Source organism: Zonotrichia albicollis, chromosome 8, assembly GCF_047830755.1.
Source record: "Zonotrichia albicollis isolate bZonAlb1 chromosome 8, bZonAlb1.hap1, whole genome shotgun sequence".
NCBI classification, from domain to species: Eukaryota; Metazoa; Chordata; class Aves; order Passeriformes; family Passerellidae; genus Zonotrichia; species Zonotrichia albicollis.
The window spans coordinates 27,968,812-27,987,741 of NC_133826.1; the positions used below are offsets into that span (position 1 = coordinate 27,968,812).

At 42.9% G+C, this 18,930-nt stretch overlaps 1 protein-coding gene across 1 annotated transcript in view; it reads right to left on the minus strand.

The window, feature by feature from the left end:
• ACBD6 (acyl-CoA binding domain containing 6) overlaps nt 1-18,930 on the minus strand; it is an 82,640-nt gene that overhangs the window by 22,456 nt on the left and 41,254 nt on the right. The window contains exon 6 of the mRNA XM_005490221.4: nt 16,013-16,102. Within this exon, the coding sequence (XP_005490278.1) occupies nt 16,013-16,102 (90 nt within the window). The remainder of the gene's footprint in view (nt 1-16,012; nt 16,103-18,930) is intronic.

The window sequence follows — 18,930 nt, forward strand, 5'->3', positions numbered from 1 at the left end:
CACTTCAGCACTTCTGCATGGATATAATTTGTAAAGTGCTAGGCAAATAAGCACCCTCTGAATTGGGAAATGTTCTTGACAGACTACCTGGCACGAAGCTTTCAAGCCCACCAGGAATGTCGGGAGGCCAGAGCTGCACGTGTCAAGTCCATCACCTCAGGAGGCTTTCAAAGTTTTGCTTTTTGTGATGCTACAAAAATGCATCTCCAGAGCCATTATATGAATTAGTTGGAAAGGGGTAGGGGGGAAGGAGGAGTAGCTAAGAACAGCAATCCACCCTGTGAGGACATTTAGAAGCATCTGGCTCGGAGATATTAAGAAAGGAAGGAAAAATTAATCATGCTGGCTGGGAAAAAAAGCCTGGCATCAGCACAGCCACCTTGTCATAAGGCAGATATTAATAATGTGAACCCCCAGGGAACACTCAGACATCTGAAAGATCCACTTGTTGGCTCTCACTGAGCAGGCAGGTTTAACTGATGTCTCTTTGAAACCCCCTGAATCTTATGCTTAGGATTTTTTTTTTTAAAGCAGAAAAGAACCCTCAGTGCTAAAGATCAGCTATTTCCCCCATTCCTCTCTTTTTCCTAAATGGTACTGAAGAGACAACACCTAACATTTTGTAGACCTGTAGCTATGAAGAACATGGGAGAGAAATGGAGGTGAAAACTGGTTGAGTGTTTTGAAAAGAGAAGAAGCAAAAAGGCTCTTGCTGGAACAGGAAATACCACACCTGGCCAGGACACCACAATTTACATATTGGATTAGATTAGGGTTAGGGTAGGATATAAATTAGTGGTAGCAACAGTAACTAGAACTCACATTTCCAAGAGAATTTATTAAGCCAACAAAACAGGATGAAACCCTCCTTTTTGGTGCCTTGTTACTTCTCCACAGCAGTGGTTCTTGAAAGCCAGCAATGATCAAAGAACCACAGATCTGCCTGGATTTTTGCTAAAAACCCACCAGGCACCCCCAAAATTGTATTTCTGTTTTCTTGGATCACCTGTGACTTGCTACAACTCCAGATTCCCAGGACACATACCTCAGCCACTGGAATGCAGCACCACCTACAAACCAAGCGTCTCAAAGACCAAATGATGATAGAAAAGACGTTTTTATGCTATCTGATGATGCAGGAGATGCCACCATTGAAGCCATCAAGCAGCCACATCAAACAAGAGGGGCTGTGATTGGCAAATCCAGACAGACAATTCTCCCAGTTTGGGAATGGTGCTCAGAAATTCTTTGTTTAGAAACAGCCAAACTCCTATGTTTAACTGGAAGATGATGTCCTGGAGGCCAGAACTCTACCAGGTGTTTTCAGTAGCTGGGCACAAGACTGGAAGCATCATCCATCCAGAAATGAGGGCCATTGTCTGCCTGAGTCAGAACCAATTTTGCAGCTGGGTGACTGTGTTTTTAAACCACCCTATCCCAGAAGGAAATATTTTCTGCATGGGGTACAGCTGTGATACATTCCTATGCAAATGAAGCAATTTTCTCTTTTTCTCTATGAAAAGTCTCCCATTTCTTCTCCATCACTGATTCTTCCTCCCAATGGACCTGGTAAAATGCAGTATTTGCAGGCTTTTTTTTTAACTGATCCCAGCAAGGGACACACTCAGCCCTAGGACACATGCCAGTAAAAGTCCCATTGATTTAAGCAAGGAATTCACGTGTTTATCCTTTGCCAGAAGTCCTCAGTAATGACACCTTCCCATCCTTTAAATCCTCCTTTAAGACTCCTTCCATGACCCTCTGTGTCACTGCTGTCTGGCATTGCCTGGGGAAGCCATGAGCCAAGAATTCCATTTTTCTGCTGATCTCTGTTTTGTTCTCTTACTTCCATTCACTCAGCCTTCCCATTTGCACTACCTGTGGCACTGTATCTGATGCCAAGATGATCTCTTTGGGATAGGGATGGTCTTTGCTCTTGCTTAATGCCTTAAATTTTAAATGGGAACAAGAGGAACACTTGAACTGACAGGCAAAAAAGGGATGACTTAAAATTCATGTCTAAATGACTACTTTATATAATCTTCCATTTTTGTCTCAATACACATTATAACCTTTACATTGTGGTTTACCCCAGCTGACTAGGCTTTGCAAGTTGTTTCTTTCCAGAGCAAACTGACCACATCCATGCTTAACTTTTCCTTCTGAGAGGTAAAATGAATGATTTAAAGTCACCACAGCTCTGAGTTTTCCTTGCTGCTGTGAAAGATCCAGATCAAAGGTGCCTCCAAGGTTTAATTTAACCTCTTTTACTCTACAATTAGTGCTGGAGGTAAGGGTGTATGTGATCACTTCCCATCACTCCAAAAACAAGCCCTTGGTCATTAGGCTGTGAAAAATGGATCATTTGCAGTTGCTGAGCCATAACTTTACAAACCTCTTCTGAGTCTGACCACTGGAATTCAAAGTGTAATGCTCAATTTCATGCCACTACAGAAGCCAAATTACCATGTAATCTGTGAGCACTGCCTCAAAACATCACCACAATAGCAGCAGGAATAGGGCATCACAGAGAAGGGACTCAGGCAGCTTTGGCAGATTTAGCTTCTGATTTGGATTTCATCTGCACAGTCCAAATGTGATTAAAACCTGAGTTTAAAAAATACCAAAAAAAGTAAAAGAAAAGAAGAGTAAATTGAGATTTCCTGAGCACAGGTAACCGGGCCTCTGTCAGAGTCCCAGCACAAAGTTTCTTTGTAGCATGTTCCAGCCTTTTGCTTTCTGACACACTCTGCTTGTCTTCCCTCTGTGTTAGATAAAGTCAACCAGCACAAACTCCTCCCTTCCTGTTTTGCTCATTAATCCCTACCTGGATTTGAGAGCTGTGCTGAGAGAGAGACTTTTTCATCCAGTCACCAAGCCAGGGGAGGAAAATGCCCTGAGCTGGGGCTTTTCTCCTCTTCCAGCACCTCACACCCACACAAAGCTCATCCCTAACCATGCTCAGCCTTGCTGCCAGCAGCAGGGACATGGGGGGTTTGCTCCACCAGACCTCCAACTCTGTCCTGGACAAGAACAACCTTTACCTTTATCCCCATTCCTTTCCCCTGCCTCACAAAAATACTGTTGGATATATAGTAAAGGCAGGAAATATCACAGGGAGGGGAAAAAAAATCAATTAAAATAAATTTGCAAAGCATTGTGTTAGAGTATCTCATTTAAAGCAGCCACTTTTTATCTGTAGGGCAAGTTAATTGCAGTACTATCATGGCAGTAATGTTGTGCATCACAGAAGGTGACAAAATTTTTAAGGGTATTTATTGTGAGCATACTAAATTCAGGGCTGTACCCCACAAATTAATTTACAAGGGTGGCAGAAGTCAGCTGGCTAGAGCTGCTATTGCTAATAGCTAGAAAAGACCCACTTAATCACTTTGCATTTTTATTTGCAGAAGATAAAGAAACATTTCTTTCACTAATAGTTTCATGCTTGTTTCATCTCATTTTATCCGGACTGCAGGATCTGTTTAATTTCATTTCATCAGTTTTCTAAGGTTCTTAAAAGTACCATATTTTTATAATCTTGTTATATCCATGAGATAAAAAACGATTATTTGCCCCACCATTTCCCAAATGGGAAACCACAGCAGAGAGAAATCAAGTGACTTGTTCAAGGTCACGCTGAGATTCTGTAGCAAAACTGGAGAATTAGAAACCTAAACTTGACTCTGAAAAGAGCCATAAACAGAATTTCTTCACTGAATCCACAGATTCCCTCAGATCTGGGCATCTACTGCTATGTTTTTTAAGAACACATTGAACTGTGGAAACCCAGCTCTGAATGGACAGATCTTGTAATTTCTCTGAAATGAAAAAAACCCCCAAATTCTCTCAACTGCATCACAGGTGTGGCTCTATAAAGGGGAAAAATGTTAATGTTCATATTCTAAATTATTTTCCTCCTAAACCTTAGAAGAGCTGTGACTCAAACTAAAGTGCAGTTTCAAAGTTCTGTATATTCAAGATGCCTTGCTCACGAGATCTTGCTGTTAAGTCATGAATTGTTCAGTACTTGGCTTTTTCTGTTAGTTTTTATATAGAGCAAAATAAATCACTCAACCTCTTCTCCCCTTGATGACAGTTGCCAGTGCAGTTTTGTTTGCAGTGTTTAACAGTCTCAGGAACTTTTTGCTCTTGTACAGGCTGGACAGGAATTAAGCAGAAACACACAAATAATCCAAGAATCTGGAGAGTGAATAATGGATTTTTTTGTTTTTTGTCTAATATTCTCAGTAATTAGGGTCCTAACAAGTGAAACCACCAGCTTGGAAGGAGGAGGTTGTGCCATGGATGGGACATGAATGAGGAAAGCAATATATAGCAGAACAGTAAGTAGTAGATAATAACAGCAGGCTATAGAAAAAGGAAGTGTATGTGTGTATTTTATATATATATATATATATACTTTTTTTTTTTTTTTAATGTACTGAACAGCTGCCTTGTTCACTGCATTCTGTCCACACAAAGCAAATGTCCTGCAGTGGAGAACAAGAGGTGTTTCCCAGAGACAGTTTCAAAAGGCTGTGAGGGTACAGAAGTCTCATTTATGTTGTCTTACATATTACAACGGTTCTATTATAACTATGGTGCAAGGATTCTGTAGCACCAGAGTTTCACACCTCCTCAATGTTTCTCGCAGGCAGCTCCTCTAAGCACTGACTGTTCCTGGTTCTTGCAGCAGCCATCTGACTCCAGTTCCCACCAATCCACTCTTTTATGCCACTAGTTCTTATTGGCTACAGGTGTGGCCTGTTAAGAGCAGACCTGTTCCTAATCTTCAGTAATTGGTTCCAGCTGCAACTCATTGGGGGATAAGATTACATTTTGCATTACCTTCATTCACCCATATTGTGTGTTCCCTACACATTTACACACCCAGGAAAAGCAACAGTTGCTCATCACATTAAAACCTGACACCTGACCAGCCAAAGCTTTTGCCCTACACCTGGAAACCTGACCTGTGGAGCCAAAGAGATCTTCAGAATATTTCTGGACGAGAAGAGAAGCTTTAGCCTCATGCAGTGTTGATGGGAGGAGCAGGTGTGTCAGACCAAGTCCCTGGCTGGGTCCAAGCTGCGGTTTCCATCTCTCTTCCAAGCTGTGTTGAAGTGCATTGGCAGAACAACATCCATCTGGGATGTATCAAGTGCTGACCACAGCAGGATTTGTCCTCTGCAAAGAGGATACGAGCAGAACACTCCAATCTGCATAAATGTTGCATTAATAATGGCCTAGGTGAAGATTGCATTTTAATTCTGAGCTCCAGCCGAAGGACCTGCTTCTTTCAAAGTTCAGAGAAGCTTCTGCAGTTGCTGGTATTGATGAGTATTTCAGTGCCCACTGCAAGGGAAAGCTGTGTGCACAGTGCAAGGCCACAGACCCCAGACAGGACCTCAGGCTTCCTCTCTGGTTTAGGAGAGGGCAAGGGCTTGGGAAAGCAGCCATCCTTAGCACATGCAAACCCCTTGGAACAGAACATTTTGGAGGTCACAGCATCTTGTATTCAAAGTGCCCCCGATGAAGATGAGGAAGCGATGAATCTGACTCCATGTTCTTAGAAGGCTAATTTATTATTTTATGATCTATATTATATTAAAGAATGCTATACTAAACTATACTAAAGAATACAGGAATGATACAGACAGAAGGCTAGAAAGATACTAAAGAAAACTTGTGACTCTTTCCAGAGCCTCGACACAGCTTGGCCATAATTGGCCAATAAGTCAAAATAATTCACATGAAACCAATGAAACAACCACCAGCTGGTAAACAATGTCCAAACACATTCCAAAGCAGCAAAACACAGGAGAAGCAAATCAGATAATTATTGCTTTCAGTTTTCTCTGAAGCTTCTCAGCTTCCCAGGAGAAGAATCGTGGGTGAAGAGATTTTTCCAGAAAATATGATGGTGACAACAGCAGACACTGGATGCTTTTCTGAAGAACAGGCAACATCACATCTTCCTCTGCTGTTTTCTCTCTCACTACCAACCCAACTTAATGATTATTTACACTTCTCTCTTCCAACCTTCCTCTGTCCTCCTATATAAGGGTGCTATAAATACAGACTTGGCATAAAGCCCATCCATCCACGGTTCAGCTTCCCCTGATCCTAAAGGTCTTTTTCTGGACAAACTGTGATTTAGCTCCAAGTTCCTGTAAGCCTGAGCAACTTCTTCCAGCCTCCATCAGCACTAATGTGACACTTGCCCTTGTGCTACTGATGAGACACCTGTACCTTGAGAAATCAAATTTCAGCATGACCCATGTGGACTTCTGTATGGACATCCTTCTCCTGAGGGTCCCACGAGTCCTTCAAGAGTTGTTTGGGGTTTTGGAGGGAGCACTGGCAAAAGTCACCCTCCACTGAACATGCCATAGGACTTTGCCCTGAACAAGACCAAGACCTCTGGCCAGTGTCAGATAATCCGTCACTATAAGCTACTTGCATCCAAGCCAGATATTTATTGCTATTGATCTGCCTGGTCCCAGTGAAAGACTTTTGTTCTCCCAACCCAGGACTTTGACCTCAATTAAGTTATGAATTTCAATCCGATAGACTGCTCCACTTACCCTGCTGCTCTCCCTGACTGGATTAATTAGAATTAGCTAGGCTGGGAGTCACCCCGAGCGCCTCATGGATCATGTTATTTTAATAATAAATAAAGAGACAGCAGCGGCATACAAGGAAGGATTTTGAAAGATTGTTCATCCAAGAGCATCATTCAAGACCTGCCAATACTAATTTCTCTGAGTTTGATTACTTCATTTACTTCTTTTTATTTCTATTCATTAATTGAGTTTTATCCCCCATTACTTCAGCTCCCCAAATGTGCCCTTCCTATAAAGGAACCAGACACACGCTTTGCTGTTACAAAGTTTTATGACTGCAGCTCATCAAAAGTATAGTTAGCAGGAATGGAATAGTCATTAAGCATTTAATAATCTAATAGTGCTGAAAAAAATATATATATAATAGAGGAGGGGGAAGCAAGGGAGAGGGACAAGACAGGCCTGTCTGTTGCCATAAAGTGTGCACTGAGGGCTGGCTGGTGGACAAAACCAAGAAAGTAACATCCAACACTGGAGAGAATGCATATATCCATCAGGATATTCTCTGACAGCACAATAATGCCTTTGGAACAAGCCTAAAACTGGTTGAATACCAAAGGCATTTGATTGGCAAGGGGAAGTTTCTGAACTAGTGAGTCGGGGCCTGATAGCTGCATTATCCTTATTGCTTCCCTTTCCCTATAAAAGCAATTACACACCCAAGGATGTCAGGCTGCCCAGGCCTGCCCTGAAGTGGATTGTCTGGGGCAGCCATGTCACAGCCACACTCCAGAGTTACTGACCCATAAACAAACACTTATTTGTCACGCTCATTTTAATGTTTAATTGGCTGGAACAGCAGAAACGGATTTAGATGATGGAAGTTCAACAGTTTTTCCAATGCTGGTACCCAGCCTGCAGACAGGCACCTCCTAGCCTGAGAATGAGCCTCAACACACCTTTGTGGAAGTTCAGGCCTTTGCTTTGTAACAAACTTGTATTCCAGCCAAGCTGAGCACTGTTAAAAGAGGGAAGACTCACTGCAACATGAAATGTCTAAGGTGGGACAGTCCATTGGTGTGTTAGATAAACTAGAAGATTACTCCAAGATAGGATTTACTTGTTTTGTTACAAAGGGGAGCAACTGAATAGATTTTCTGTGACAGGCAGAGAAAGGATGGCAGCAGCCTTTCCTGTCCCAAGATTTCTGCTGTCCCACATGAGTGAGAATGCCTGCTCACATGGATTTCCAAAAGCCTCTGGACACACCCTCTCACCAAAGACTATTTAAATGATGCTATCCTACAGCAAGAGGGAAGGTCTTGCTGAAGTGATTGCAAAATTAGGCATTGAATAGGAGTAAACAACCAGCTTGCACAATTGTTGGTGAGAGCAGGAACCTCTGAGGGATCTGTGCAAGGGCCTGGGTTGTTCAGCCCACACAAGGGGACAGGGGAACCAGGCTGGGAGTGAATTATCCAAGTCCTTTAAACCAAAAGCTGCCTGTAAAATGCTACAAAAGGATCTAAAAGTGACAGGGTGAAAATCCTGCAGATGAAATTCAATTCTAAAAAAACACCAAGTAATGTACGTGTGGAAAAAACAATCTTCAGTCTAAATCCAGAGCAATGGGCTTTGAACTAGCTAATACTACCACTGTGGAGACAGATCATGAGTTATTACAGACAGCTCAGTTTTCAACAGTAGTTAATAAAAAACAAACAACAAGGAGGCACTGGGGAAAAAAAGGAAATAAGAAAACATGACTATATTGCTTCATTATATCTCATATTGTACTCACAGCTTGGGCACTGGGAGAAGTGCTGCTCCCTTTATCTGAGAGGAATAAAGAAGAACTAGAAATGACCCAAAGTATGACAAGTGACAAAGTTACTGAGCAGCTTCCAAATGGGGTAGGATTAAACACATAAAACTCCTCAGTCTGATAAAGAAGTGACCAAGGGGAATCAAGGAGGCCAAGAAAGTCAAAAGGAGGACAGAGAAGGTAACTGGGGGAACAATTACTATTTCTCATTACACAAGAAAAATAGGCTCTCACATGAAATGATCATGGCAAGTGCAAAGCAAATGCACAGTTAAACTACAGGACTCCCACTAGCATAAAGTTTGGGAATTCAAAGAGGGATGAAAGAAATTTATCAAAGAAAAATATTACTTAAAATCTAACCAAAATAAGCTTGCAGAGTTACTGCCCCAATATCTAAATCATTAGAACAATCTTATTAGGCAAAACTTATAAGTACTTTGTGCTGAATACTGCAAATTTGAGATGCCCCAATGATTTACATAGAATTGGGGTTTTTTTGTTGTTGTTTTTTCTTTTTCTGTATGGGTTTGCTGGTTTTGATTTTTAGAGCAACCCAGAAGAAACAACTGCCAACAACAGATGAATATAAAATTCCATTTGGAAGTAAAGCCTTGAGACTTTTTTCAAACTGAGAAGTCCTCAGGGAGAAGGTGAGTGGCAGAACTTCTTCAAAACAGGGAAAGCTTTTCCAAAAGGCTGATGGTAAAAGAAGATGTTCTAGGAACCATCTCTCCTGAGCAAAGAGTAGCTGATGGCTTGGTGGTTCCACCGGCAGGGAGGAGTGACACCAAAGCCATAGGAAATGAAGCAAGGCTGGAGATCATTCCTGGGGTGATTAGAGACCATTCCTGGGGTGATTAGAGACCACTCCTAGGGTGATTAGAGACCATTCCTAGGGTGATGCTTCACCTGAAGAACCAGCTTGGCTGCCAGTGGCATCCTGTTTGTGCAGTTACCCAAACACCTTAATGAGGGGCTAAAGCATTTCCAACAATGACCTCAGGAATTACAGGTGTTTTAACACATGCTGATTTCAAAGATGACCCTGGGACCAAGGGCCATGGGGCCATCCCATGTCCTCCAAGGGAGGCATTCAAGGTAAGGCTCTTTCCTGCCTCTGCAGGGACACATGAACACAGAGGGGAGGGAGCAAGATACCTGTTTCTGCTCCACGGTGCCACCTGCCCTGACCTCAAAGCTCACTGCTGCTGCTGGCTTCTGTCTACTGTGAGCATTGACAGGGAGTGTACCACTACAGAGCTGTGCTGTCAGGCATGGAATCAAGCACAAGGCCCCCTGAGCTAAAACTGTGTGCCTTTCTGCATTCCTGGCCCAGCACTGGCCATGGAAATGCCTCCCTCTGCACAGCACAGCCCTCAGTACAGAGCCCACAAGCCACTACAATGTGCCACTGTCCTCAGCCCTGCCTTTTGATTACCCCAAAAGGAGACTTTGAGGGCAAAGCAGCAGAGACCACTGTGAGTTTTTTCAGGGCCAGCTCTTGGATTTCACTTTTCAAACACTGCTTTTGCAGGACACAGGAGCCTGCAGCAGTTCCTGGCTGCTGAGCTGCTTTGCAGGCATTGCTGCACTTGGGCTGCCTGCAAGGGTGCCAGCTGCTCTGCTGCACCAGCCATGAAGCAATGATTCATCTGTCTACAGGCAGCAGAAGAAACAAAGACTGGATATGTCAAGCTGGAAGATAGGAAGAAACAATGCTAAAAAAAGCCCAGTCTGGACAAGCAGAAGGAAACATCTCCTCATCTGTACAACTGATGGTTAGTGTTGATGAGGCCTGAGGTGGCTTCAGAAGCTAAGGAGCAAACCAGGGATAAATCTCTGCCTTTCCCAGCATATATTTAGAGTGCAAATATTTTGCAAATGTTTCTGCTGAAAGGGACTTTTCTCCCAGTAGGTAAAAACAGCATCTGCTGAGTGGTGACCATTTAACATTCAACCTGCTGCCAATCTACATTCCACAGAGAGACTCTCAGGAGAGACATGGAGCTGTGCCACCTGTAATAACTGTGTGACTGGCACCATGTCAATGCTTTAATGTAGAATGCTACCCTCTGTCACTGAGCAGATCTCTCCTTTCTTTTGGCTAATGCCTTCCACACCCACTGGCAGCAGCGTCAAAGCTGAAGGGGGTGCATGGCTGCAGAGTCTTCAGAGATCTGCTTAACAAACCTGACCATGGAAATGCTGAGACAGGGATGGGGGTGGTTAAGGGAATGAGGACACTGCTGTGGGTAATAAATCTGCTCTCATTGCTTTGCTTTTCATCTCTGTTTAGTGTCTCCATGCATTTGCCACTGCAGCTCCCTCCCACAGCAGTACCTGTGACATCCTCTGCTTGCTGTGAGCATGCCTATGCCAAAGCCTCTGCTGCAGTATCAGGTCCAGGACAGGACCCCTCCTGGCTTTATGAGCCAGGCTTTTAGTATATTTAGGGAGAAATTGATCCTAGGGACATTAACTGCAAGGGCACGAGGCTGTCATGTTCCTATTTAATCTCAGCCAGGTTTAGAGAATGGTCAGAACAGCAGAGGACTTTGGCAGCTGGCACCCTACCCAAAAATGTTTTTGCATCCCCCATCTCACTGGGGAGGGAGAAAGATGTGTAGATGGAGCCTGTGGTCCTTGGTCACAACAGCCAAAACATCCACATCAATTTCTCCATCTCCCTACAGGCACAGGATCATGAGGGCATGACTGATGTTTGGTGCAGGAGGCAGGGAAGGGATACACATTTGCTGAGACCAGCTTAATTTTAAATATCTACCAACACAAGACCCTTGCTGTGAAACCCAAATGAAGAAGGACGAAAAGAAAAAAAAGCAGGCATGCAAGCAGGCCTGGCTATTCCTTGCTTCTTTTTACCCTATACAGACAGAAGCCTTTTAGAAGTCAGGCAGAAAAAGAGAAAACCCACACAAACACACAAAACCAGGAGACCACCAATCTTAGCAATCTTCGACATATCCATAATTTTTACTTAATTTTTAGCTAATGGTGGAAATTAGTCTTTGGATAGTTGATAAAAATCAACCTGTCTCTGCTGGGTTAGTACTCTGATCTGTGGCCCAGCAACTACTTCTAGTACAATTGATTTTCCTTTTTGGCAACCAATAGGTCAGTCAATAATAATGTTGTTTGAAAAGGATTGAGTCATGAGGGAGATGAACCCTCCCTGCCATTTATTATGTTTGTATTGTCTTCATTAGAAGAGGTTTTTTCCTTTTTTTAATCCCCAGTCAGTGAAGGTATTACAAGGGATGGTTGCTCCATGTTCCATGTCTCCAGGAACACTCTGATCATCAGTGTTAGGATGCAAATAGAGGAGGGAAGTTGGGAACTGGGAGAAAGTCTGGGGAGGCAATCATGTTACTCTAAGTGACTTAAAAAAAAAAACAAGGAAAAAAAACCCAATCTAACTCAAAATATGCTGGCAGGCACCACTCAGTGCATAAATATGACTAAGCAGCCTTGCATGAATTGGTACAAGATACAAATCCAACACTGGTACCAAAGATCAACCAATGCTCTCTGCAGACAGCACAGACACCAGAGGCTTTTCACTGAAATCACTACTTTACATAAATGAATAAAATAAACCCCACATATACTAGCAACAGCTTTCTTAACCTGATGATTTTCAGCTTTGCTCTCAAGTTTCCTTCTCAAACACCTGAAGGGTCCATGAGTGACTACTGAGAACTTGCTGACCAGTGGTTTAAAGTCTTAGTCCACTGATGTGCACTTTACCAGGAAAGTGAAAAGTCAGGAAATAAAAACTGAAGATCAGTTACAGCTTTTTTTCATCCTTTTAGTCCTAATTATAGAAAAAAATCAGTACAGAATATTATTACCATAACATTGATAATTGCACAATGATGCAGTTTAAAAATCATAAAAAATTTAGAAATGGTTGAAACTCAGCTGCTCTACCTCATAGATATGAACACAGCCCTTAACTATCCTGTGTGTCCAGTGACACAGTTCCCTTCACAACTCACAATATTTATGTTAAGACTTGCTCCCATGGCCAGATAGGCTTGAAAAGCTTTACCAGACTAAGCTGAGCTGCTGAGCACCACTCCCAGATAGTTCCCCATACACTCCCAAGGGCATGCCACAAACACATGGATTATTATTCTGGAGTACAGAGTACCCACAAATGAAACAAAATGCAGCCACAGCAAGTCCAGGAGGAAAGTCTATGGGTTATGTCCCCCAAATACACTAAAGGAGCTCCTCTAAAGCTGCTTGAGCAGCACCTCACATCCACAAGGTGCTCTCCCCATAGAGGAAAGGGGTTTTCCTTTGTTTTTTATACTCTACAAGGAAAATTTGTGTCATATGTTTTAAAGCTAGAAATGGATATTATAATTGTGTTGCTGAGCCCCTTCATAACTCTTATGTTACCACTGTGTTATGCTCAGAATCTTTTACCTGAACATGATGTTCCCAACTGTTTTGTTGCTGGTGTAGGCAATCAGCTCCAGTGAAGGAGGCTGTTCTCAGCCTGAGCCCCAAGCTCTGGGTATTTCCAGCAGAGCTCCAAACACCATCCCACCACCCACTTTGACATTGCCCCTGGCACTGGAGATTTAGGTAATTCAATTACACAAATGCCCCTTCTCAACAAAGCAGAGCAGCCTGCTGCCTTTTTGTATTCCCTTGCCCATGGCAATTGCTTTAGCACCTCTTTTCAAATGTGCTATTAGAGCTAATTATGAGCGAGCAGAGAATTCAGTGGCTGCAGCTTTTCAGTGACCACCCTTGGAAAGTGCAGCACCAGTGCTGAAACAAAAAGCACAGACCCTGGATCACTGCAGTCCAGGGGCACGGGGTTATTCCCAGAATTACAGTGGGTTTGAGCAGGCTGCAAGAATGAGCAGAGCCAGGAGCCCTCTCTTCCTGCTCCTAAAGCTGTTTATCAGCAAAAAGCAATAAGCTGACACTTGCAGACCCTTCTGATCCAGACACTGCAGTACTTTGACAACAGACAGTATAAAGGTAACTAAAATAAGGCAGCAAAAATGTATTAAGGCACAGTGAGCAGGTAAGAGTTGCTCCAGGTCACCCAGCAGAGCAGCACTGTCACTGCCTGCTTAGGGCAGCTAAAATCCTTTAGTACACTGCAAAAGAGCCAAGATGGAAGAACATTTATTAAAAAGGTAATGGAAGAGAGGATAAATCTGTCATGCTGTTTGACTAACTTTTTAGAAGCGTACTAAAACACAGGCAATTAAAAAAAAATTGGTCTGTAGCATTCCTCTCCTTCACTACCTGCTCATAACCCTCATAATCCCTCATTTATTCTTTATCTCTCATGCTGCCTGAATGAAGGTGCTGCTGCAATCTGAACTAGACAGAAGAATTCCTGAAGACCTGGAGAGGCAGGTGGGATTGTGGAGGCTGCTTGGACAGAGGTGTGGAGGAAACCTTTGCTGGGAGCACATCTGGACAAACAGCATCACCCATTCACCAGATATCCCCCCACACTGACCCCACTGCTCTGTACAGCCTACACATGAACTGATGGTGCCTTTGGTAATGTGTTATAGCCGGTTCTGGTATTTATGGCCTATTAGGAAACTAGAGTTTCTCCCTCTCCCTTTTTCTTCTGCTTGCTCTTGAAAATTTCTCCTGCTTTTGGTTTGGATGTGAATTCTTCCAGGGTAAAGGTCAAAATTAAAAAAAAAAAGAAAAAAGAAAAAAATAAACATTAAGTCACAAAGTCTTGAAATGTTATAGCAATTTATATATGGCTGAGAATAAAAATGTGTCTGCTTTCTCTGGGAACACACCTACGTGCAAATAGAGACCTTTATAAAAAATTCTCCTTTATTACCTTGGTGGGGAAAAACATATCAAAGATTGATTTTTCTTTTTATGACTATTATTAACCTTTTGTTACTGGCCAAAAATAATCTGGTTAGAAAATGTGCAATGCATCAAAAAGAAAAGAGAAGGATTTAACAGAAAATTAATACTGGGGGGGGGAGAAATATGATGATTCTCTCTTTTGCTTTTCCTTCTAAGAGTCAAACTTTACCTCCAGTGGAATGAGACAAGTGTCAAAGAGAAGAGATGTTTCAGAGAGAACCCAGAACCATCTCCCAGGCTGCCAGGGAGAAGGGAATGGGCAGGAGCCTGGTTCCACTCCTTCCCAATTTCAACACAAAGCTGTTCCTGTCTGTATCCAACACAGCTGACAGGAGATGGACAGGATGTGCAAAGCCCTCCATTTGCACTGGATTCACTCCACCCCTCTTCTGTGTCAGGAAAAACTCCTATTAAATCCATTACAGCTGAAACCCTGGAGCCCTAAGCACAAACATACAGATCTCACCAGCCACCACAGAGCTGTGCTTCCTCATACACACCCCACCAGAAATTCTGCCCAGGAAAGGGCAAGAAAGACTTTTTTACAACAATTTGAAGTGTGTGTAAATACCAACACAGCTATCTGTAGCTAGTGAACACTACAGCTCTGCCCACAAGCCCTCAGACTGCAGCTCTGCTTCACATCCACCTCTGACAAACTACCCAAGCATTTATTGAAGGCTGTTCAGATCTCACCAGTAAGAGTGCAAAGATTCATCAGCAAAGGTGTATCTATGTCCAAACTGGGAAGGAGAGCAGAGCCAAAAAGTGCCATGATGGTAGACAGCAATCAATCATAATCTGACAGGAATATGTTGGACAATTATTTCTTAATACAATCACATTTACATTTAAGGCCAGCCCTTAATTACAACAAGCTGACAGAACTGGGAGTGTTGACTCAGGAACACTGGCAGACTGGCTGGCTGGAAGAAACCATTTGCAAAGTGGTTGCTGAACCAGTTTAGGTCAAAACCTGGTCTGTTCAGACATCCTAAAACTGGTGCTAGCTAAGCTCAGACATGTGGGCTGCAAACCTCAGGAGCTCAAAATTCTGTTATTTTTCTCAGGTTACCTTTTTTTGGATGTTCTTATAAGAGAATCCCAGAATGGTTTGGGTTGAAAAGGACATTATCTAGTTTCCAAACCCCTGCTGTGGGCAGCAATACCTTCCACTAGATCAGGCTCCTCAAAGCTCTGTCTAAACTGGTGTCAGACACTTCCAGGGATCCAGGGGCAGCCACAGCTTCTCTGGGCACCCTGTGCTAGGGCCTCTCCACCCTCACAGGAAAGCATATTTTTTCCTAATATCTAATCTAAACCTACTCTCTTTCAGTTTCAGTTGTTCTCCCTTGTCACTACATGATCTTGTGAACAGTCTCTTTCTTGTAGGTACTGGAAGGCTGAAATTAGGTCACCCTGAAGCCTTCTCTGAACAACTCCAATTCTCTCAGCCTCACAGGAGAGGTGCTCCATCCCTCTAATCAACTTTGTGAGCTCCTCTGGACTTGCTCCAACAGGTCCATGTCCTTCCTGTGCTGGGGCCCCAGAGCTGGATACAGCACTGCAGGTGGGGTCTCACCAGAATGGAGCAGCTCTTCTGTGATAAATACCCTGAGAGAACTTGCTGTGGAGTTTGGGAAGAACTTAGAATTCATGGAAACATTTGGTCAGGAGGCTGTGTAACACATCAATCCCATTTACCTGTGCTCCCTCTTACCTGGATGTTCACATCAGCAGCGTTCTGTAACAGAACTGAAACCAGCTCCTTGTGTCCTCTGTCACACGCCCAGTGGAGCAAAGCCCGGCCCTGAAACAGCCAGGACACAATTAACAAAGCCAAGCAAAAAAAACCAAAAACAACAACAAAAAAACCCATGGAAAATCAGTCTTGCTATTAAGTAATAAGCACCAATACCAAAATTAACACAGACTTAATAAAAAATACAAAATAATACTAGTATGCCACTTACTGGTGATTTGGACTTCCACAATAATGCCAGAAATGTCAGAAGCGACATATAGTTCAATTTCTCATTAATTTAGCACCACACCCACAAGCCAGCTAGAGATGTATAGGGGAAAAGCAGCAAAGTATGAAACACAGGAACCAGCACATTATTTGTTTTCCTGTATAGATTTAGGATTTTGGCACCTCTGACTTTTCTGGGAGCAGTGACTTACACAGCAAGGGTAGGATATTCAGTGCTGCCTAAGTCACCTGGATGCCAAGTCCCCAAAAGCTCATTCCTCTGGCAGGTCTGAAGCACTCAATTCATGGGTTCTGCCTCTGCTGGAAGAGAAAATTAAAACTGGGTGTCTGGGCAGGCACCCCTGACTGTTCTCTTTTGGGCAGGCTGCTGCATCCATACCTCCAGCACCTCCAAAACCTTCAGGGTTTGCTTCCCATGCCCTTCCTACAGGTGTCTGCCACCATGGGATGGATGTAACGGAAGTTCAAACCTTCCTGCATGCCCAAGGGCATGAGGAATAGCTTAGGATCCCTGAGAAAGGTAAACTGGGGTTGTTTAGCCTGGAGAAAAGGAGATTCAGAGGTGATCTTATCACACTCCACAACTCCCTGAAAGGTGCCTGTGCTCAGCTGGGGCTGGCTCTTTCTCCAGGCAGCTCTGACACAACCAGAGCACACATCCTCAAGCTGCACCACGGGAAATACAGGCTGGATATTAGTAAAAAATTTTTCACAGAAAGAGTGATAAAGTTCTGGAATGGCTGCCCAGGGAGGTGGTGCAGTCCCCATCCCTGGGTGTGTTTAACAAAGCCTGGATGTGGCACTGGGTGCCAGGGTTTAGTGAGGTGCTGGGGCTGGGTTGGACTCTATCATCTTGGAGGTCTCTTCCAACCCAGTGATTGTGTGAATTCTTTGAACTCAAAGTAGTTTGAGATGGCAAACAAAGAAGCAAATCTCCTGTGTACACTTTGCAAATTAGCCTTAATGTTCTATCAGTCTCTCCTGGTTTAGGACAGCACACTTGTAGGGGATTTCTTGGAAATCACCCTGCAGATCACCAGGAATCACCTCCCTCAAGCTGTGACACCATCAGACTGACCTGTGTTTTTCAATATGCCAAGGAAAACACTCACAGACCCTCACAAAAGAATTCAGTTAAATTAGCCCATGCCTGGCTATAAATCTCTTGACAAAGCAGTGGGGAACAAGGTGAGCAACTCATTTATCTGCTAATGGGAACTCTGAGCCAAATTTCCTGGCCATGGTGCCAGAAAGCAGGAGGGGCAGAAGACACCTGTGACCAAAGCTCACACTGCTTCTGCTGGATATTCCTGGGCAGGGCAGCAGAAGCAGAGCATGATTTTAAGTCAGGAAATTCAGACTTTTTGACCCAGCCACTAATTAATTTTTGTAACACGTAATTTTAATGTTACACTGATTAACCTTGCATTGAAATGAATTTTCTGACAGTGACTTTCTATGGAAGCACTGATGACATCCCCAAGCATTTAATGATTCATTTTCTTGCACTCAACACCCCTATCAAAGTCTACAAGGGGGAAAGAGTACAACTTAAAACAATTGGTAAATATGGAGAGATCTTTAATTCACATTTAGCATCCTTAATTCACCTCTGGACTGGTAATTACTTAAGACTTAGGATTTCAGTTGGACAAATACCAACTTTTTTCAAGCCACAGATGTTTATCTCAAAAGGAAGAGGCATATCTGAAATATGCACAATAGCAAGAAATACTTCAACAGATGATTTCAGTGTCTTGATATATGTGTAGAGGAATAATACTGCAATTATTCAAATGTATTCTTTGTACAATTACATGATAAAATAAAGGCACTTTTATCCTTTATATCAAAATCCATGCTACAGATTAGGGGCTAAAATATGTTCGTTTGCATTTGTCTCTGGACAAGGAGAATCTTATTTTATTGGTGCTGAAATTGGCTGAGACCAATAAAGGAAAACCAACAGTTAGTTGTGACAGCTCAGGGCTACCAGAGCACTGTGCCACTGGTCCTGCCCATGACACTGAAATTCTGGTTCTGCTACACTTGGTGCTTTTTGAACAAGACAAACCCTGAAGCCTGATCATCCATAGTCATTAAGAATCTCCTTGTGCTATTTGCAGGAGTATGGATTTCAAGTCTTGGGCCAATTCCACTTTGGGTAATTACACTCTGCTTACCTATATATTTTCTCCACAACTCTAAATGGATACAATATTTTCTAATTAGTGCCTTAAATGGCTCTGCATTGTAATTGTGCACTATTAAACAGCTGACACGTTCCACCCAAGAAATGTCTGCAGCATGCTATGCCCTGGGCATGGGGTGCAAGGGGCTTTGGGGACCTTCTGTGCAAGAGGACACCAGGAGATCTGGAAGGAAAAATACCTCCAGAAGAATCTCAACCCACTTATTGCATAACAAAAAGCATTACTACAAATTTAGTATTTAAAATGATTGGGCTTGATGATCATAGAGGTCTTTTTCAACCTTAATGGCTCTATTAGATAATATTCACATTTATTTAGAAGCTAGATAATATTCACAATTATTTGTAGAACATCAGAATAACAGTCAACAGCTCCAGCTAACATACTTAGACAGCTATACAGCTACAAAATCCACTTGTTTCCCATGTCTTT